Source organism: Setaria viridis, chromosome 1 (genome assembly GCF_005286985.2).
Source record: "Setaria viridis chromosome 1, Setaria_viridis_v4.0, whole genome shotgun sequence".
In the NCBI taxonomy this organism is placed as follows: Eukaryota; Viridiplantae; Streptophyta; class Magnoliopsida; order Poales; family Poaceae; genus Setaria; species Setaria viridis.
In genome coordinates, this window is record NC_048263.2 from 23,876,872 (window position 1) to 23,898,338 (window position 21,467).

Genomic DNA, 21,467 nt, shown 5'->3' on the forward strand with positions numbered 1-21,467 from the left:
AGTAGTCGGAGCTGATTATTTGTCTCAATCCGCGCGTGACTGTAATAGATATTTGTCATCTTGGGAATTATAGTGTGGGTCCCTCGGTCTGTTTGATCTCCCAACTCGAATCAGATTTGCCTTTGCCTTGGTTGACAAGCCGCATGTAACACCCTGCGGTGGAAACCGACTCGGTCTTCGACTAGAACGCGGAGCGCATCAATTCTGTCTCGGCGTAGATTTGTCTGCTCGGAACTCCGACTCGGCGACTTACTTCTTGTCGAGTAGATTGATCTTGATGATGAGGTCCTTCAAGCTCGCCTGATGATCTCGATGATCACCCCTACCTGGAGCGCCAGATGTTGGTGTTTTATACTCGGCAACCTACCAAGAGATATCTCGAGGTAGTAGATTAGTTGGTGGGGAATCATCGGACCTGGAACTCGAAGGTAAAAGCGAGAACACAAGGCATGGATTTATATAGGTTTGGACCGCCAGAGTAGCGTAATACCCTACATCCTGTTTGGGGTGTTGTATATTGCGCCCTGCATTTGGGTGTTGTTTGATGTTGAGGATTCGTGGTGTCCAAACATCTATGGATCCACCACAAGGTTTGGTCAGTCCTAGATACGGGGCTGTACACCGAGACGTGTCAGACATGGAGACAACGGTGCAGGACGGCATGGTCTACGTGGAGGACGGGAACTAGTCGAGGATTGGGAAATTACTCGTAGCAATTAGAGTAGAACTCTCTAGTCGAATCCGACAAGTATTCTTGTAAAACAACCGACCTGTAACCTTACTCCCGGCAATATAAGGCGAGTTAGAGACCCCCTCCGAACAAGTTCAATCAATACAATTCAACAAACACACAGGACATAGGGTATTACGCGATATAAGCGGCCCGAACCTGTCTAAATCGTGTGTTCGAGTTCACTTTCGAGTTCTTGATCTCGGCGAGCTCCACGCATAAAACACTACCTCGTGTACCCCCTCGGTAGGTTGCTGGATCTAAATACCGCGAGTCTATATTCTACTAAAAGGTACAAGTACCAGCACAACAAGTGGATAATGTCGAACATAATATATACAAACCTTTCATGCGATTTCTCTTCAGATAAAGTTTTCTTCTTGTAGAAAGTGCAAATTAGGCTCTAAGAACATACAATCTTTTTCTGATTTTTTTTTGTTTTTGCGTGCTTAATTTTATGCGGACCAAGAAGGGGCGCCATGGCTGACATTCATGCAATAGTGGAGGTATATAGCTCTCGCTGGAAATTCCAAAAGCTTCTTGTGTGGGATGGGAGCCATGATCACCTCGTGGTGGCCTCGTGCCAGGACAGTGAGTGATCACCTCGTGTGTGAGTGATTCGTGATGAGTGGTGGCCTACGATCACCGCAAGCATCTGCATCGGCAAGATCTTGAAATACAACAATACTGGAGATGACAATATCATGAATGCTTGACTTCCATCTTCTGAAGACGTGGACAAGTTCCATGGCCACTTCTGAAGTTGGTGGGACGAGTACATGACCTTCTGGCACGCCAATTAACTAGAGATCAATGAGTTCTACACTGACTATGAGGAAGCAGACTGTCCTCGAGAGTAGTATTAATAAGTTAATCACATTTTATCTTGTGTATTTGGTGTGTGCTGGTGGATTAGAACCTTAAACTCTATTTATATGTGTCTATTTTGTTTGTTAAGATTATGAGTTTAATTTTATTTTTTATTTATATTTACATAAACTCTATCACTAGTAGGGAATTGGCCTTTAGTCCCGGTTGGTAGGGTGCAAATCTCCCGAACCCGGGACAAAAGACCCCCCTTTTATCCCGGTTGGTAATACCACCAACCGGGATAAAACGAGTCACCATGGCCGGCGCTGCAAAAAAAAAATCCCGAGCTCCCAGGAGGCCCACACGCGCACGTCGCAAGTCACAAGTCACGCGATTTTTCACGCAAAATATGCGCGTGCGCGCTGCGTGGGATTCGAACCCACAACCTCCAGCCTCGCGCGTAGCTTCCTTGCCATCCCACCTCTACACCACATCTAACTATGTAGGGGATGCTATCCTTTTGTATTAACTCGTGGGGGACCCTTTTATCCCGGTTGGTGTTACCAACCGGGATAAAAGGGGGGGTCTTTTATCCCGGTTGGTGTTTCAAACCGGGATAAAATGCCTCTCAGGATCTTTTTTTCACACTAGCCTTTGCAACCGGGATAAAAGGTCCCGGTTGGTGAGCCCCCCACCAGTGACCAAGCTTTAGTCCCGGTTGGCGAACCTTTTGTCCCGGGCCAACTTTAAACCGGGACAAAAGGGGGCGCATCGAAAACCAATTCTCTACTAGTGTATGCTTATTGGGTAGACTAGGATCATGCCCGTGCGTTGCTACGGGCTCACATCTATAAGCACGAAACTATCATAGATTATATTACACTGATGATCCCTAACACCATGCTCACAAAGAAGATAGTATTTTAATTTCATTGTCCACAATTATAGTCTTTCATGCATCATGTTCACAATTTTTAATAAAATATTCTCACTTTTCTTTGTTTCAGCCTTGGGGCAGCCTGGTTAAGTCCACGGTGTAGAAAACAATACCACAAACATCTTACATGACTGTGTGATGAACACAAAACGCAGTATACACAAGCAGCTACCTGAGTATGTCATGGTTGCAGGACGAATGAGCTCTGATGAGCAAAACCAACCAAGTTCAAGGGACAACTCATTCGTTCGGGTCATGTTATCAAAGAATCAACTCATCAACTCTCTACTACATCCAGTGACGGAGCTTCATTGTGGCCAAAGTGGGCCATAGCCCCCTAACCTCCAAAATTTGTTGAAGGAATAGCTAATTTGACTGCTTAAACACTATGTATGCTAATCTCCTCTGTTATTGGACCCCTCATTTTTCTACAAGCTCCCCCACTGACTACATAATCATACTCTGTCCTGCCATCACCACTGCCTCGCCTCCAACTGGGCCGCCCTGCTCCTCTCCACCACCGGTTGCCATCTTCTCTGGCAAATGGTTAGAGCTAACATATACATGCATTGCCTATTGTGCAACATAGAATTTGAATACCTGAAAGCAAATCTTCATATCTTTTCCGTAGTAGCATAGAGAAGAATAACTTTGTCTAATATAGTATGCACTATGCTCCAGAAACTAAACACAAAGGCAATTGACTTCAGCATCACTTTGTCCTTCAGCTAGCAAACACGTTTCGAATTTAGTAAGGTCTAACCTATAACCCGGTATCTTTCTGCATATACAAAGAATAGTTCAAAATAATAGCTTCAAATACACAAAATATACATAACAGAAAAATATTTTTTTTCAATTCATGAGAACCTCATACTCGATACAGGCATAAAATTACCAAATGACATAAAGCATACCGTATCTTGCAAGGGAGTCCCAAGAGAAAGTTTCAGTAACTCTTCTTTAACCCTTTGCAGTAATTGGTCGTTTACACAGCAATCAGAAACTTTCCACTATCTCCCTGCCTTGAGCACATAACAACAATCACAGTTGTCCTGAAAATCATTCCTATCAGCCTATCCACTGTCCAGCATCTTCCATGTGGTAGAAGCCAAATCACTACCACGCCACCATTGCTATACACATATGTATGTTAGTCAGTGATCACAACAGCGAAAGAATTAGACCAAGCTTGTTTGCACTCGATAATATAATTGTCCGCAGTTCATAATGCACTTGTCAGTGTTAATATTAACCATGTAGTAGCAACTAAAGTTATACATTTAATACGTACTACTAAAGAAGGGGATCATGAAACTAATGTAGTAAAAATGATGGCTAATTGGTCATGAATCCCTCAGCCACACATGACGAATAATATTGACAGATTCGTCATGTGACTCCCAGCCAGATTCGTGTTGAGGCAAAATATAATAATTACCTGAAAAACCAATACATTTTGGTAGTCTGACTTCCTGGGAACAATACCTTCTCCACCTTCAAAGAGAATAAATGAGAAAAGTAGCTAAAACATGCAGATGGCATAAACTAATGCATTCATCCCAAAGAATATGGCAATTTGAGACTTAAGTTAACGACTCATTAACTTGATAACTTTAAGTATCAGTTTTCTAAAATCCCACGATGGAAAACCATGTATAAAACAACACACCTATCTATACATTCACCACAGAATATTGACAGATCCTATTCTCACCATGGTCTGAGTCCAATAATATCTCCCCCTTACCATGACCAAACCTAATAGTTGATAGAAATATATAGACAAAGTAACAGATACTCCTATAATACCTGAGTGATCTTTACACTCCTAAGATAAGTTTGAATGTCAGGTGGTTGTCGCGGAGTGCTTGGAGAAACTCAGTGCAGCCCTCCAGGTTGAAGGTTCATAAAGACACTGAAGTATCTTGTTTGTGATGCAATCCATAGAAAAATTAAATCCCGGGTTGGCCTTCTCAGTTAAGGAACATAGAAATTAACATCACCTTCAGAGTCTTCTATGTCAAATGCTCTGCAAAGCAAGTTTGATTCTATCAATTTGAAAGGTTGTCAAAAAGAAAATAAAATGCACCTGGCAGCCATGATCTCCCTAAGCAATAAAATCTCTGCAGTACAAAACACAAGTAAACTACAGGCAAGAATCAGGAAGAACAGAACAATTTTTTTATCGGAATCAAAATCTGGGCATGCTACAGTATATATCATACCAACATTGCCTAAGACATTGTTGCGCCCTCCAGAAAAATCTCAACTACTCAATAGTCCATATTGCAAAGGCCAGGGGGGAGGGGACGGGACGGACTGTAAAAACGTTGACTCTTTGCTTTTTTTAGGAGTAAGAGATAGAGATTGTAGAGCAAACAACATGCTAATTGGTGTACGTTCTTTTACCTTGAATACACATGATTTAATTTGAATAGAAGATTGCCATTACCAATTAACAAAAAACCCTAGAATTAATCTTAGCTTCAGAATCAACTGGATTGAACTGCTACGAATAAGCACACCAGCAGCGCAAAGAAAAACAAAACAGAGAGAAATACCTAGATAGGAAGGATGAAGAGCAGAGCACAAGGCAACGGCCGTGAGGACGGAAGAGTCGAAGAGATCATGCGGGCAGCGGAAAGTCCATGGCTCCAGTGATCCACTACTTTGGCGAAACACCCACCCGGCAAGATCGCTGCGGGGGGCCTCCGCGCATGGCTCCTTTTGAGTCCCTCGCGCCGAATCCACCGAAGTCACGCCACAGCTTGATTCACAATCCCACTCGAGAAATTAAGGAAAATCCTTAGGAATTGAATAGGGTGGGGATTGAGGGGGCACCTTGTGCAGTGCGGGGAAATCTCCATAGAAATCCTTGATGGGAGAAAGCTGCTGCCGCATTCGCACGTTGTCGTCTAGTCCCGACGAGAGGGGGCGGAGGCGGCGGTTGGCGGCGCGGCGGCGACGCAAGTAGGGAGACGTGGCGGCGCGGCGGCAGCGCAGGGAAGGATCGGCGGCGGCGTCGTGGGGGTGTTTTGAGCGCAGGGAAGGGCCAGGGTTCCGCGCGGACGACCTAAAATGGATGGCGGAGGAAGCTGGAGCGCCGCAATCCAGGGAAGGGACAAATCCACAGCTTCCGCGCGGAGGACCCAGGAAGCGACGGCCGAGGAAGGCCGGAGCGAGGGCCATCGCGCCGCGGCCAAACGACGGACCGTAATTCTGTGTCCGTTTTGTTTTTTATATAGTAGAGATATCGGCCTAGGCTCTTTTTGGTTTATGATCGTCATCTTTTGTGGGCTTGTCCTTGGTTCTGGATCTTATCCATTTGGTGCTTCAAAATAGGCCAAATTTCTGGGTATGTAAACAGAAGATTATCCGAGACACAAGGTGTATGCAAATATGACCCGAATGTTAGGTACGATCAACGATGGTGTGATTTTCATGCCAATATCAAAGATAAAAAAGGGTAAAAAGGTGCCATTGACGAGCATCAACGCTGACCTAATTTTACTCTGGTAGGTGTACAGAAGTATACTTACCAGCGCTCATCAAACACTGATTGTCATAGGTAATTATACTTGCCAGCACCGATTAGCACCAATTCAAAAAAATTGGGCTATTTGTACCTATCCAATTTTCCACCAGCACTTATTATAATCAATTACCCGATTTCGACACCAGCACGAATAACAATCCCCATCGTATCGGCTTTGTTGTGCTGATTCGATCACTGATACAAATGAGGTTTTCACGACGGTAAGTACGATGTGCTCTGTGGTAGTGATTTATATCTTGCAGAAAGTCATACTCTTCATTTTGCAATATCAATTGCAAGTCTAGGCTAGGTTTGAATTTTTGTACAAAATAGGGCATAGATGATTCAACTTTCAATCCAAAATTGCAATTAATGAATTGAATAGAAACTAGAAAGTATGGGATTAGGTAGAAGATAAACACCTCAAAGGCTCACTGCCGCAGTGGTGCAGCCCGCGTGTGGGGGACTGGAGGAACGAGGAGGCAAGGAGCCAAGGAGGAAGCAACTAGGGGTCAGTTCACGAGGGCTTCGGCTCCAGCAGCCGGTAGTGGCACTGGTAGGGCTATGGCAAAATGCGCCGGCCGACTCGTGAAAAAGGCAAGGCGAGGACGAGTGGAACGACGTGGGGATCGGATTGTTTCTTCTAATCGGTGGACTTAGCCTCTTATTTTCATGCTAAAACTAAGAGGGGTACTATAGTTTCCTTGACCACAACTAGGGGCATGGCCTGTGTGGCCCTAGGCGCAGGTTTGCCCTTGCCGGTAGGTCTTCATGGCGAAAGGATCTATAAAGGTCTATAATCCAGTGACTAGATCTGAGTAGCATCTAGTAGGCTCATCTCGTCTAAGTGAATCTTCTGGACTTAAAAATCCTTCGCTAGCACAACCACGGTTTAGAGATTCAGCTAAAAGAAGGTTACTTAGAAGAAAACCGTGGGTGGTTTTACCCGTCGGTCTACTCGCTCCTTACTGTGAAAAATGCATCCTCATTTAAAATAAGTCTTACAAAATACTACAATTCTAGAAATTGGACTACAACTATCTACTTAATTAAGTTGATTTGATAGATTTGATTTGCATACACCGTTGCTAATCTCTTGGAAAAAATAGTATTGCGCTGTTCGTGGAATGAAGGATGTGTTTTTTTAACGGCAGGTCTTTGCCCGGCGCCCTTCCGTCCAGACGAGTGGATTGCATTGGATTCAATTTAAGTACTAAAAAATTGTATATTTTCTCCAGGTGGGCAGCGTGGCATTACGAGGGAAGAACGAATCCGATTTCCATGTGTCGGGACGCGTTTCCGGATTCCGATTGGGGCTGGAAATCGGAGATGGACATGTCAAGGTAGCTTGATCCATCTGTTCAACCTTTCGCTGCCGCGGTCGCTTCTTTGTTCTGTCGATCCCCATCCGGCCTGCTGGTCCGTCTCTGCCTCCGCCATCGGCACTTCTCAATTGGGATCGGGGAGCAGCGGCGGCCGGCTAGCTTGGTTCAGCGGCGGTAGCAGATGGAGAGAGGCGGACGTGTTCTGTTGTACCCACCCATCTACGACGAGATCGACGAGTGGGGCGACCAGGTCTACCGGGTGGTGTTTAGGCATGGCCAGGGGGAGATCATTGGATTCGGTGGTCAACTGCCTCGGGAGGAAGCTCACGAGCAGGTGCGTGAGATACTGCGAAGTGGCCTCAGGGACGGCACATGCCAGGACAGTGACTTCTACCCACAGGATCCCAATGACATGTACATTAATCTGAATGGCCGCAACATGAAAGAGGAGCAGGGGAATGCGTCGTATGGACAGGGTCACATCATCGGTGGTGTCCGGGCCTCCGGTGAGGCCGTCTTATTTCTGCCGGAGACGAGCGTGGAGGAGGGTGAACGTACGATGGTAACAGATGGGCAGCAGCCCACACACCAAACCCCACTACCGAGATATCCAACCTTAACAAACTGTTAAAAGGCAATACTGTTTCAAACAAAAGCTTCGCTGGCTTTGTGTACCTTCGTAGGCATTATTACCGTCGGAGACCGTAGAAAATCCATCCACCTACTGATTTGAAATCAGGATCTACACCTGTCACTTGTCAGAACACATTATCTTGCGCTAATTTCGATCGATACGTAATTTAAGGGCTAGCTGCGTAATGGCGGCACGAATGCCAACCGGGGCCTGACAGTTGCTAAAAGAAAAGACGGAGGAGAGGGTACGGCCAAGAGTGCCCAACCATAAACAAGAAAGAAGAGACTGAAACTGTCCTGTGCATTCTTGAATCCAGGCAAACCGTTCCTCCCAATCCACTTCTCCGATCTGGTCGCGATGGAGGTGGTGAGAAGAGCTGCTTATGCCGGTTCGTGGTACACCGGCGACGGTATGGTTCCGGCTGCTTCAATAATGGATGCCGCTTCACAATAATTTTTCCTGCTTGTACAATTTCCTCTGAAATTTCATCGCATCATAATTACAGATGCTTCCTATGGGTACAGACAGATCCTTCTCTAGTTTTCTGTTCTTCGCTAGCTCATTCACGGTGTGATTTCTTATACAAGACTCATGTACTCATTCAGAATTCCCCAACTCCAGCTACGTACTTGCTCATGCCTCATGGTGTCAAATGATTGGGGATTCTCTTCTCTTGTTTTTTTCATTCTCTATTTCTGCCATTTCTGCTTGCGTATGCCGATCCGCAGCGAACTGATGGGTAGTTGATGTGGATACAGATGGGTGAATGCTAATCTGCTATATGTTTCAATGTTTATTTTCACAGTTTTCCTACTCGGTCATCAGTTGCTAAAAAAGTTGTGAGATTTATACCATATGGGCTTCTTAAGTTTCTTTTTCATGAACAGGCCGGCAACCAACAAACAAGTTATAGCAATCTGTCAGGCCAGGCTAGCTTAAGCAAGCAGCCCACAAATTTAGCTAGGCACACTGCTCTGGACAATCCCTTATATTTGGTTATTAAGAACAGATACATGCTACAGCCTAGTCCCGAGAACCCCTTTAGAAACAAAAAACAATTACTCTGAGCACAAGTATTGTCTTGAATGATATGCACACAGCACGGCACAAACAAGGTGGTCATCGATTGTGCGTCGGAACAATTGTTGATAAGTTGTTATTTAATACCTGCTTTCTAACACAATTTATGTGTACAGTGATTCTAATAATCCAAGTTTTCAAAAAGACTATAAATTAACTTTAAGGTTTACTGCTGACCCTGATGTCCTCACTTCTAAATCTTGTCCATTCCATGTATACAAATCAGCTAGGAATCTGGAAGAGGAACTTGATGGTTGGCTGAGGGAAGCTGGCATCACTAAGAATCCAGATGTTAGGGCAATAATTGCACCGTAAGTTGTTAATTATCTGGTAACTGATGATTGAATTTCGGATTAACAATGTTGCTATGTATAACAAGTTTAACTCTCACTATAGTCATGCTGGTTATATGCACGCCGGGAGCTATGCAGCTTATGCTTTTGGCAATATCAACCCGTCTAGCTTGTAAGTCATTTAACATGTTATTACTCATTTTTCCCTCATATTTCCCTGTCTTGTTACGAATTCACATTTCTTATTGCAATGGGTATATTGTGGATACTATGAGAAGAAAGTAACCTTCAAATTCAAGGCAACATGTTTATTAGGACAGTTGCAATGTGGCTTTTTTGATTAAATAGAATGTCAAGTTAGCATTTTTTTTACGAGGTACTCCCTCCATCCCACAAAGACTGTTCGTTTAGAAAATTTTAGAAAAGATAGTAGCAATGCTAAAAGTCCAAAGTACCCCTAACAACTCTTCTTAATCGGATGGATTACCAAGTAGAATTAATTATGCATGCACACTTGTAGTAATTGTTGAACCTATTAGCCTTCCTTATTTAGCGAGTCTGGCTCGAGCATCGATGGTGGGAGTAAATGGTCGATTCGTTAACTGGGCCAGAAGGTATTATGAGGGCCTTTGTTGTATTGTCTGAAAGTTATATGAACACTCTTTGTGGGATAAGTTTTGAAGGCTAAACGAACAGTCTTTGTAAGACGGAGGGAGTATAATAACAAAGTAATAATGAAGAGATCGTAAGAGGTTTCATCTAATAAAACTACTTGGACACTGTTTTCGACATCAATACTCTCTTGTTTATGTTACCTACGAAACATAGCATTAGAAGAACAATTTCAATCATCAATTAAATGCTTTCTTGCACATGTTGCACTCTTGAAACAAAAATATGAAATTCCCCCATTAAGCAGATGTCGCACTCTTGGAAGCAAAAATATAAAATTTCCCCATCAAGATTAGCCTTAGTTGCCATTTGCTAGGAAGGTGTCAAGGCAGCTCAGAATTCAATACCAGTGACCGGAAAGAATTAACCCTCGGTAGTAACAAGGTTTCACTTGCACGTCAACTGTAAAATTTTATATTGAAAATCTTTTTCTAGTTCTTGGAACCTTCATGGTTTACTGCTAGAATTATGATAAATTTCTCATTTGCAACTAGACTACTTGAAATTCCCCGCTGTGTCTATGACAAAGCAATTTGTCCCGCATATCAATGAGAAAATGGATGGTAAATAAAGGATCAGATAATTTACGGTGGCTAGTAAGGAAACCAGAAATAGTTATTACCTATATATCTGATCTTTTTATGTTTCAAGAAATTTCTACTAAGACATACATATATGAACTGAATATGGGCAAATTCAATCATAAATTGGCCATGCAAAGTCAGCAGCATTGCTACAATATTAACGCTACCTCAAATTATTGGGTTTCATGTATCTCTTCCTCCACCAGTGGAAATCATAGCTTCAATGACAGTTTTCGTCACTATGAAGGCAAAATTCGTCATAAAGGAAGGTTTGCAACAAATTTGTGATGAATTTCAGTCCGTAAAAAATGGAACGTCAAGTTTGTACTTTTGTGACGAACTGCCCAAAAATGTTGTAGAATTGGTTCTATCTGTGATGAAAAAAAACTTTCATCACGGAACCATGTTTTTCTTTGACGGGTTATAAAAACGTCACTAAACTTTCAGATCCACGTATCCCCGTTCATGCTGGCAGGTGACGTGGCGCCATCCACGCTGGCAAGTGACGTGTCCCGAACACGCTAGCACGCGACGTGGCTTCGTCCACGCTGGCAGGTGACGTGTCGGACCGCACGTGTCGCAAAGAGGACAGGCACGAGGCTAGCTAGCATAAGGCCATGTGTTGAGACGACGGAAGTCCACGTGTCATTATTCTATTCACCCACATGTCACCATAATGTGTTGACACATGTCATCCTTTCAACTGGTCCACATGTCACTTTCTTATGTGTCCACGTGTCATTTTTCTGTCTGTCCACGTGTCACGTTCCCGTTTGTCCACTGTCCTTTCCCTGTTTGCCCATGTGTCTTATTTCTATTGGTCCACGAGTCCTTTCCCGGTTTGTCCACGTGTCATCTTCCTATTGGTCAATGTGTCTTTTTTTATGTTTCCACGTGTCGATTCGTTAGTGTTACAAGTGCCATTTTACTATTGGTCCACGTGTCATTTCTGATCAGTCCACGTTTGCAATTCTGTTTATGACATGTTCTTTTATGTTTGGCCCACGTGTCAGTTACCGATTAGTACACGTGTCAGTTTCTTATTGGACCACCACATTTCGTTTTCTGGATGTTACACATGTCCATATCATACAGGTCCACGTTCATACAGAACCATTTCATCAGACACCAAATGATACAGCGCAATTCACAGAAAGTTCACATGACACCACAGTTAGTTCACTGACAGTTCAGAACCACATAAGTTCATAACACAAGCACTGGAGGTCCTGACGGAATGCCAAGTGCTGACAACAGTTCCACACACATAAGATCAGGAAAGCAAAAGCTACACTAATTCACATTTGCATGTAAAAAGTGAATTAGTTTCATATTCCAATTGCTCTTTCGAACAAAACCATTTCGCGACGAATCCTACAGTCCTCCTACAAAACAGAGTCCTTTGTTCCCATCCTTTTGGAACACCGCCACCTGCGCACGGAAGATCACCATGCACCTATGCCGGCAGCGGTAGCGGTTTGCCCCACTTGCGCCACGTTGTTTGGTGGATCACGTTTGCAACCTGCTCGCGGCACAACCAACACCCCTTATTGCTCAGCCGCATCCTCGTCCCGCCGCCGCCCGCGATTCTTTCTCACCCTCGACCCGTGTCATGTACCGCCTCGCAGTGTCGTCATCACCAGTGCCGCCATTGTCCCTATAGAGGAAGAGGGCGACCAGATAGGCTGCAACTTTGTGCCCTCCCGCGGCGGCACGGGCGAGATCGTCGAGGCATGGCCGGGTGCTGCGGTTTTCCCCGAATACGACTTTTATCCCAGTGAGGAAGCCGACTTGGGTCAGGCTAGCAAGGAGGGTGCCATAGTTGACGGGTTCGTTCCACGACATTGCGAGTCTGAACCGATCTATTGCCAGGCACCGCCGACGGTGTGATTGCCGCACACGTAGCGCATGAAAGAGCAGGTTGCCCGTAGGCTGATATGGTCATCCATGGGTCGCTCCAAGGTCACAGTGAGGTGGCCGGCAATCTCAATGGCCACCTTGGTAGGGAGCGCCGCCAGTGATGGGGGGTGCCGCCTCACCGCCATGTTTGCCGACGTCTATGTCACGCGATGCGGAGCGCAACGAGGCCACCCAAGGGCTCGCGCGGCGGCGTGTGGATGGAGCAACGGTGCATGGACAGTAGCGAGCCAAAGCGCTGGAGAGGCAGAGCAGCGCGACATACGGTGATTTAAGGGGCACGGTGGAGGGGGCCGACTGGGGGCTACAGTAGGAGTTCTTGAGAACCCCTTGGGGAAATGGCGAGGACGATGAGAGGAGTTCTTGAAATTCCCTCTACGAGCTAGCGTGGGAACTGGCGACGACGGTGAGGAGTTCTTGAAAATCCCTCTTGGAACTGCCGCTGACCGCTAGGAAGTTAAGGCGGCATCGCATCTCGGGGATGGCAACCGTCTTCTCAGTGAGCGTGCGCAAGAACAAGAACCTTTGCGCCCGTGTGTGAGTATTCAAGTGTTAGAAAAGAATGCGAGTGTGGAGTTAGTCGAAAACACTTGAGTAGCGCAATGGTGGATAGCAACTACCGCATTGCCTTTGGCCCGTGTTCGATCCCGTGATGCAGCAAAATTTTTGTTCGCTTTTTAGTGCTCGTTTGACAAGCCCGTTTCTCTTCCTGGGCCGGATCGAGTGGATCTTGGTGGCTCACTCAAACCTGGACTGGCTCCACAGCAATTTCATCTCGGGCCTGACTTTGAAACAAGCCGAGGCCTTATTATCTGCTAGCTCCACCATCACACGTGGCCACGATGTGGTCATGCTGGACCGGGCAAGGAGGCTACATATCTATGCGTGGCTACCACGACTACCTGCTGGATCCACTGCGCGTAAACATGGACCATTGGGACCCACCCAACGGGACCCGCGTGGTAGCCATGTCGGCCTGTTGGCCCACACTCGTACACTTGGATGGCCGGGTCCCACCTCCCCAGTGGACCTCGCGTTGACATATTGGACCCACAACCCTGACACGTGGACCGTCGGGTCCCAGTCACCACACGTGGCTGCCAGGTAGATATGTTGGACCAGTCAACCGGGACTTACAGTTACATGTGTTAGCCATGTTGGCCTGCTGGGCCTACACTCGTACACATGGATCACTGGATCCCACCTCTCTAGTGGACCTCGCGTTGACATATCAGTCCCACGGCCCTGACATGTGGACCGGTGGGTCCTCGTCGCTATACGTGGCAGCCACGTAGACACGTTGGACCCTCTGGCATCACAAGTGGACCTATGGGTCCCAACGCTACATGTGGCCCACCGGTTCTATGACGAGTCGCTGGTGTTACAGATACGAGATGTTGGTGGCGCACCGTTTTGTGATGATATGAGATGTTGTTCTATAACGCGCGTTTTTTTCGTCATAATTCCATAGCAGCTGAGGGCTCCCGCCAATGATCTATGATGAACATGAGATTTTTGTCATAGATGTGGCATGTTCAATGATGAAGTTTTAGAACATCACGCGCAAAAGGTCATGGAAGCTACTATTTCTAGTAGCGCTCTCAAACTAGATGTGTCCTAAGTCATATCTTTTCTTTTAACCATCAATCTTTCAAATTTTATATAAATTAACAGCACAAGATTGACAATACTACATTCGTTATGGAACCTAGTTTTGTATCTCTTCATTTAAGATAATGCATTTTATAGATATCTCTGGTCAAACTTAAGTAATTTAAGATAATGCATTTTATAGATATCTCTAGTCAAACTTAAGTAAGTTTGACTTAGTACCAACCAAGATTGGACTTATATCTATGATTATAGGAAGTACTTGATTTACTTAAAAATATGTGACTCTATTGATGTCATTGTTTCTGAATGTGATCCAGTTCTCGGGTGTTTCTTCTCAGCCCTTCCCATCGCCACTACACTGCAAAATGTGCTCTCACAAAAGCTACAGTCTATAGCACACCGATTGGGGACTTGCGAGTAGATCAGGAAGGTACATATTAAGCTCTCTAATCATTCTAACTGCAAAATTCACTTCGGAGTAAACACGGACCCACTATGGACTGTGCAAAATATTGTGGTTGTGTGTAGCACTACCTCTATCATCAAATATATGATGATGTACTACACCTATCCTTAAAATAAATGATGATTATGACAAGCTAATTAGTTTAAAACTAAACTAATTTGCTTGTCCTTAACGTTATATAGTTAAGAACTGAGGGAGTATAAGGGAGATTCAAATACAAGACATGTATCGAGTTCCATCCTGCAGGAGTCAACCCTGTATCCCTCTCTCAGCTGCCTAGCTCTCTGCAGGAATCTCGACCATATGTGACAATGACCATTGCTTACTCAAAGATGCAGACTAGCTTGCATGGCAGTTATCGCAACTAAGTGTGGCTATATTGCCACCATGAGTCCTGAGTGGCACTTCCGGTTCTAGATCCCACAACCACAACAAGAGAACTTCAAAGCACGCATGTTACAGACTTGCAGTACACAATATGCTTGGCCTCAACCTTTGGGTCAATGTATGGAGGGGATAGCAGTGCGGCAAGACAAATTGAGCCCAGCAAACCTTTCCTGATCTTTTTTCTGAAGACTCAGTAAATATCCTGCTCTTTCAATTCTCACTTGTTCCTACCTCATGACTTAGATAGGGTGTAAGCCTTGTTATCATATAGGTACTCTCCTCCCCATAGCCAATCGCTACCTGTTATATAGGTCTTAATTATGCACCATGTTATTACTTCTATTTCAATAACAATAATCTTGTTCGGCTTTACCTGAAACTTCACCACCAAATACATATATATTCTGACATTTTGTTGTTTTTCAGTCACCGAAGAACTCAACAATACAGGGAAATTTGAATTAATGGACCTTAGTGTTGATGAAGCTGAACATGGTTTCGAAATGCTTTTACCCTACCTTTCTAAAGTCTTTCAGGGGTAATTGCTTTATTCATAATAAGTTATTTATATCTAGTAACCATGTTAAGAAAGAAAATACTGCATTCGCATTCTAATTGTCTCTATATCATGTTGATTTAACAGCCACACTGTAAAAGTTGTTCCTGTCCTTATTGGCTCTCTTGATTTTGAGAACGAAGCCATGTATGGGCAGCTGCTTGGTAAATATCTAGATGACCCAAAGAACTTCTTTGTTGTCTCCACAGACTTCTGCCATTGGGGATCCAAGTAAGTGATTAATTAGTTCTAGCATGTCTACATGTTTGTTCTTTTTGCTTATTTTAGTGTAGAAACAGGCATTCATGGTATCATACATAAACATTGGTTAATATGAACTAAATGAGTTTAATACAAGTATAGTTTGTTGAACAGTTGAGCCCATGACATCTCTTTTATTTCCCTCACCTCTTTCATCCCTTTTTACTGACATCTCTTTTATAAGAACATGATTTCTTGTCGATACTGGAACTTAGAGCATAGAAGGAAAAGTTGATTTCTTCTCAATTATATGTCATCATTGTTGTCTAAAATTGTCTCGAATTACCTTCCTGGTCAGAGCAAATGGTATAACTTTTCTCTATTTTTTTTTGGCAAAACACACTACAAACACGGACGTCCACTCATCAATATGACCCTACAGCTATGAGCACCTTCAAAAAGATTAGGTTGGATCTTGAGACTGATGAAGTCACCGCAGGCGCCTCGTGCATTGCATACAACTAAAAGAATATAGCACTATTGATTCTTGAAATAATTCAAGAAAAACAAGCACCTATGCTTAGCCTATGACTCAAACCCGAATGAGCAGGTTACACCATAAGGAACATAACCAATTGAGATACCCTCAGTTTACCGTAGCATGTGTCATGCGACACTAATGATCCCTCTAATTAGCATAACATTAAAATTTTATCAATCGAAACTAATTAATTTAGAATACATTCATAGTCATGGCATACTTTGGGAATGACTTGGGTGGGTTTGAAGTTGCATATATGTTTGTGGCTTTTGGAATGGTCAAGCATGAATCCATGTTTTCAATATATCGAGTGATATATAATTTTGATTCATCCACATGTATAGGCGTAGCATATTATGCCCTCAATGCAAGAATAAAATTATTGGTATGCCTATTTCTATAATCTAGGGTGTAGTTATAAGAGTATAAATATGTCATTTAATATTGTAGCTATAAGAGTAATCATCACTTTCATTAGGTACAAGTACACATACTATGATGAGAACCATGGTGCCATCCACAAGTCCATCGAGGCATTGGACCGCATGGGCATGGAGATCATAGAGGTTGGCAGCCCCAATGCTTTTAGCCAATATATGCAAGAGTACAAGAACACCATCTGTGGTCGCCACCCCATCAGTGTTTTCCTTCATGTAAATGTTCTAATCACAATGATCCCATCACTGTTTGTTATCTTTCTTTTCTTATTGTGATTATCATTGTTTTGGTTCTTGAATTGTGTTAGATGTTGAAGCATTGTTCAATGAAGGTTAAGGTTAAATTCACTCGTTATGACCAGTCAAGCCAGTGCAATGGCATGGAAGACAACAGTGTGAGCTATTGTTGTGCAGTAGCCAAGGTGGATCCTTCAGGGGAAGACGAGAAAAGAGAGTGAGACAAAAGTGATTTTCTTCATCCTTGGCGTCATCTGCTTGTTCTCATGTATAACAAAACTTTGTAATAAAAAGTTATGGATCTATATGAGCTTTGCTCATTGCAATACAAAGGCTCTACAAAACAAGTAATTAAAAACTGAGAAAAGGTGTATAGCTGTGGTGGACTAGACTATTCCTTCATCCTTTCACCTTCATATTTCCCACAAATGAATCATCCCTGCTATCGTAGCCACAATGAGCAAGAATGTTGGTTGGAGGTTTTATTTTCAAGAAGAGTACTTTACTATATTTATTATGAATATGTTATCAAAGAAGTCCTATATAAAATAACTAATGGTCAACTAGTTCGTAATATTTTGAAAGGGACATGAAACATCATAAGCCCTTGTAGTGTTAAACTCTTTCAATGCATATTTTTAAGAGTTTTAGAACCATAAGTTTCACTCTGTGCATCTTCAACACTTCATACTTTTCGCATAAATTTTCTCTCTGGACCTTGATTTTTATACTCTTGGATTTCGTGGAAATGTTGTGAAGAGCTCTACAAGATTGTATAGAAATCCACCTCATTTAATCATAAACTTTTATTGAAAAATCCAATTCATTCCTCTCTTTATTCTGACTTGGAGATAAAAAAAAGAGGAATGATTTACACTTGTCCTGAAGAATTTAGCATTAAAATGAGATAATTTTTTGTAAAATATTATAGAGATCTTAACAAGCATTCCACATAGTCCAAGATTATGAAAATCGGAGTCCAAAGTGAAAAGGCGTGCTAAAAATACAAAGTGTTAAACAATACACTACTCTGAGGATAAAGACAAGATATCCTCTCAATGTATTTTTCATACTTCATATTTTTAGCTTAACTTTTCATAGTGGACTTTGTTATTGATGATTTTGGACTCCACGGAAAGCTTGTGAAAAGATCTGCAAGGTTGTACACAAATCCATCTTGTATAAATATCCATCTAATTTTAGTCATCGAAAGTTATAATAAAAGTCCAATTCATTATTCTCTTTGTGATTTACAGCTAGAACAAAATGAATTAAATAAGACCTTTCCAATAAATTTAGTAATTAAATAAGATGGATTTATCCAAATTGATGTCTAGAGTGAAAAATGTTATGCTAAAAATAAGAGGTGGTTAAATACAATCACATGATAAACACAAGGTTATCTTTCATGTTTATTTTTTTAGAATTTTGTATTTTTGGCATAACTTTTTATTCCAAAACAATGGGTTCTACTGAAACAATGTCAAGAGCTGTCTGAGATTGTATAAAAACCAATATCATTTGATTATCAAATGTTATGTTATGACTCCATTAAATCCTACGTGTCTAATTTAAAAGATTGGAACAAAGAGAGGAATGCATCAAGTTTTTTTCATACATTTTGATAATCAAATGAGGTATCATTATGTACAATATTGCAAAGACCTCCAAAAGCTCTCTACAGAGTCTAAATCGAGATGGACCCTCACCCCCCCCCCCCCCCCCCCCCCCCCCCCCCGGCGTCACCGCCCAAACCCTTATCTAGTAGCCCAACCATGAGGCTTGATCCTTCACCACTTTCTTGATGCCCATTTTGGTGTATGGGTGCATACCGGACTGGAAAGGGGGAAAAACGGAGAAAATGAAATGGCCAGGATGAAAGAGAGATGAAGTGGGTAGGGAAGAAACATTTAACCCATAGGCTCAAAAAAGGAGCGAGGATGAGCCAGACTAGACTTGGCCCTAGGAAGGTTAAGAATTTTCAATACTTTAGCATTTAATTTAATCTAGAAAAATCAAATAAATTTAAACCTGCCAAAATGTAAGATATAAATGCTGGAAAAATCATAAAAATAATATAGTGATATTTTAGAAACATACGGGTCACTTTTCATTAGTTTTATATTTAATCTTCAACACAATAAATCAATAATTAATAGATAATCAAGAGATGGTTCAAAAATGCAATTTTAATATGCAAGAAACTCCACAAGGTAAAGAAAACTAAGGATCTTGATTAGTGACAACTTTTGTTGATCTTATTTCATCACAAAATTGTAGTGTATCGATTGGTGAAGTTTTTGTTTGGCTTCGGTGACAAGTTTTCATATTTTTTAATTAGTAATTTAATTTTCTCTGTGGCAAGGTTTATGATGTTTTCAATGAAAAACAGCTTAAACATTTGACAGTTTCTACCTTTGCCATATACTTTACTTCACTAATCAACATATTGATTTCTAGTAGTGTACAAAATTGTGCTTCTGTGCATTCTTAAAATCTGAATATATATTATTTAGGTGGTTCAGCCTATCTCATGGTTATAAACAGTAATAGTTGAGATAGTTGCGCCTTTGCACGGGGAGAGAGAGTTGGATGAGTACATGCCCTAAAATGGAGGGTGTCTATTTTTTGCTTCATGTGTGATTAGGGACGAATGTGCTTTGAAGGTGAGGCTAACAATACTGCTATCCACACCCACGACATCGAAGTGGTACAAGAATATATGGCTACATGTGATGTTGTGAGGAAAACATTGGACAAGTTGGAAGCTGAAACCTAGTGGCTTTTCCCAAACTACTACTATTTTAAAGTGAAAGCGTATGCATGATATGAACGAGCCAGATCTGACAAAGATGCCTCAAAGGATTGCAAAGATACATGTGGAAGACACGATATGCTATTTGCCTTCATCACTCATTTTAGTTTGTTTGCATTTTGAGTGCATGACGATTGAATAATTTGGTTTCTTCCAATATATGTGTTCCTACTTTTTGCCTATAGGACCTACTCTATCATAGCTTAATACACACCAACAATAGTTGGAAAGAGATCTTACAGCAAGCAGTGAAGCTGCTGGGGTGAATATTTACATAGTTTCATTTGAGAATGGTTCAAGAAGGTTTGTTTCATGCTCATATTTGTTTTACCTCGCCTACAAATAGTTTCACTATCTATGGATAGGCATTGGAGCTGGTCTATGAGGCTCGAGATAGCACATTCATACTTGCTCTATATTACTGATAGAGTCCTTGGAGTTCACATTGTAGATCTAAATCGTGGATACTATGCCATGCAACTTACAAGTATAAATGATAAAAAACTAGTTTGTATGAACTTATACTCTACTGGTGGAATATGAGCTTATCAAGGGTTTTCGTCCGTCGTGGTAATTTTGCAAAAAAGCCCCTCAACCTTTTGTTAATCAACCCACAGTCCAATGCTGAACAGATGGAGGGCTCGGGTGGAAAAAGTAGAGAAGGGAGGGGGTTAAAGGGGATAAAGGTTCTCCTTCCTTCAAAACAGAGGCGACGGAGGGGGTTGGGCACCCTGGCGGCCGGAGCGGGCCCGGTGCCGCGCCGCGGAGGTCAGCGGCCCCCTCAACCAAGCTCCAGCGGCACTCCTCTTCCATCTCCAACGGCCCCCTCTCTGCCTCTGTCTTCTAGGCGGCACGGCGGTGGGCATCCTTGCAGGACCGGCAGCGGACACCCGCAGATCCAACGGCCACCCTCCGCACTCCGACGGCACCCATCTCCATTACCCCTCCTCTCCTCCCGGCGGCACATCTTGTCGGCGACGGCGCAATAGGAGGTCGGCGGTGCTTCTGCTGCTGAGGCCAGGCAACGCAACAGGGAAGGGGCGGGGCGGCCCCTTTTCTCCTTCGGCGGCGCCCCTCCTGACTGGCGAGCACGAGCGCAGGGAAGGGGCGGCGGCGGCGGCGGCCGGTAGGCGCGGGGACAGGCCCCTCTTCTCCTTCAGCTCCTCGCCGGTGAGCACGAGCGTAGGGAAGGGGCAGCGGTGGTCAGCCCCCTCCAACTCCTGGTCCGCCCGGTGCTATCAGGCGGAAGAGGCCGGGGTACATCAACGGGCCGAGAGACGACCCGGCCAACACCAACGAGCTCTCCATGTCTCCGACGGCCGGGACGGCGAAGCGGAGGCGAGGTCGGTCGGTTCGTGGAGCTGCTGGCGGAAGAGCCCGTGGTAGATCAGCGGGCCGAGAGACGATCCGGCCAACGCCAGCGAGCTATCCATGTCGCCGGCGGTCGGAACAGCGAAGCGGAGGCGGTGGAGCTTCGTCCGGCGGCATGCCTCCACACCGCACTGCCCACCGCGTGCCCTCAAGAACCTGGTGTAGCGGTACAGCACGACAATCTCCTTGCTTCCTTCGTCCCCGTCGGTGGCCTCTGCCGCGGCGACACGCATGAAGGGCGACGGTGGCAAACCGAGCCGGCCCAAGGAACTCTCCGTTCGGCACAGCGCTGCCGGTTTGGTCGCTAAACTTGATGTTTAAC

General features: G+C 43.7%; 1 protein-coding gene and 1 long non-coding RNA gene across 3 annotated transcripts; one reads left to right on the forward strand and one right to left on the reverse strand.

Annotated features, from left to right (window-relative positions):
- Nucleotides 1–2,634: 2,634 nt before the first annotated feature.
- Nucleotides 2,635–5,684, reverse strand: LOC117860175 (uncharacterized). Its single transcript, XR_004641393.2, has 5 exons — nucleotides 5,322–5,684; nucleotides 5,042–5,247; nucleotides 4,290–4,509; nucleotides 3,919–3,974; nucleotides 2,635–3,613 (listed from the first exon to the last, which is right to left on the reverse strand). It is a non-coding gene; the product is annotated as an uncharacterized lncRNA (long non-coding RNA).
- Nucleotides 5,685–8,162: 2,478 nt separating this feature from the next.
- Nucleotides 8,163–17,416, forward strand: LOC117843739 (uncharacterized). 2 transcript variants are annotated; one of them, XM_034724443.2, is made up of 8 exons: nucleotides 8,163–8,383; nucleotides 9,281–9,365; nucleotides 9,451–9,519; nucleotides 14,473–14,564; nucleotides 15,414–15,525; nucleotides 15,631–15,774; nucleotides 16,764–16,938; nucleotides 17,031–17,416. In XM_034724443.2, the coding sequence occupies exons 1-8, from the start codon at nucleotides 8,332–8,334 to the stop codon at nucleotides 17,178–17,180; spliced, it is 879 nt and encodes a 292-aa protein (XP_034580334.1). In that variant the 5' UTR covers nucleotides 8,163–8,331; the 3' UTR covers nucleotides 17,181–17,416. The 2 variants fall into 2 exon arrangements, with proteins under 2 accessions (XP_034580334.1, XP_034580319.1); XM_034724428.2 differs by having other exon boundaries at nucleotides 8,164–8,383; nucleotides 14,452–14,564.
- The last annotated feature ends 4,051 nt before the right edge of the window (nucleotides 17,417–21,467 follow it).

Coding starts and splice junctions, on each gene's coding strand:
- LOC117843739 (XM_034724428.2), top strand. CDS start 8,332: ATGGAGGTGGTGAGAAGAGCTGCTTATGCCGGTTCGTGGTACACCGGC. Junction 9,520..14,451: donor AATATCAACCCGTCTAGCTT/GTAAGTCATTTA, acceptor AATGTGATCCAG/TTCTCGGGTGTTTCTTCTCA. Junction 15,526..15,630: donor CTTTCTAAAGTCTTTCAGGG/GTAATTGCTTTA, acceptor TTGATTTAACAG/CCACACTGTAAAAGTTGTTC.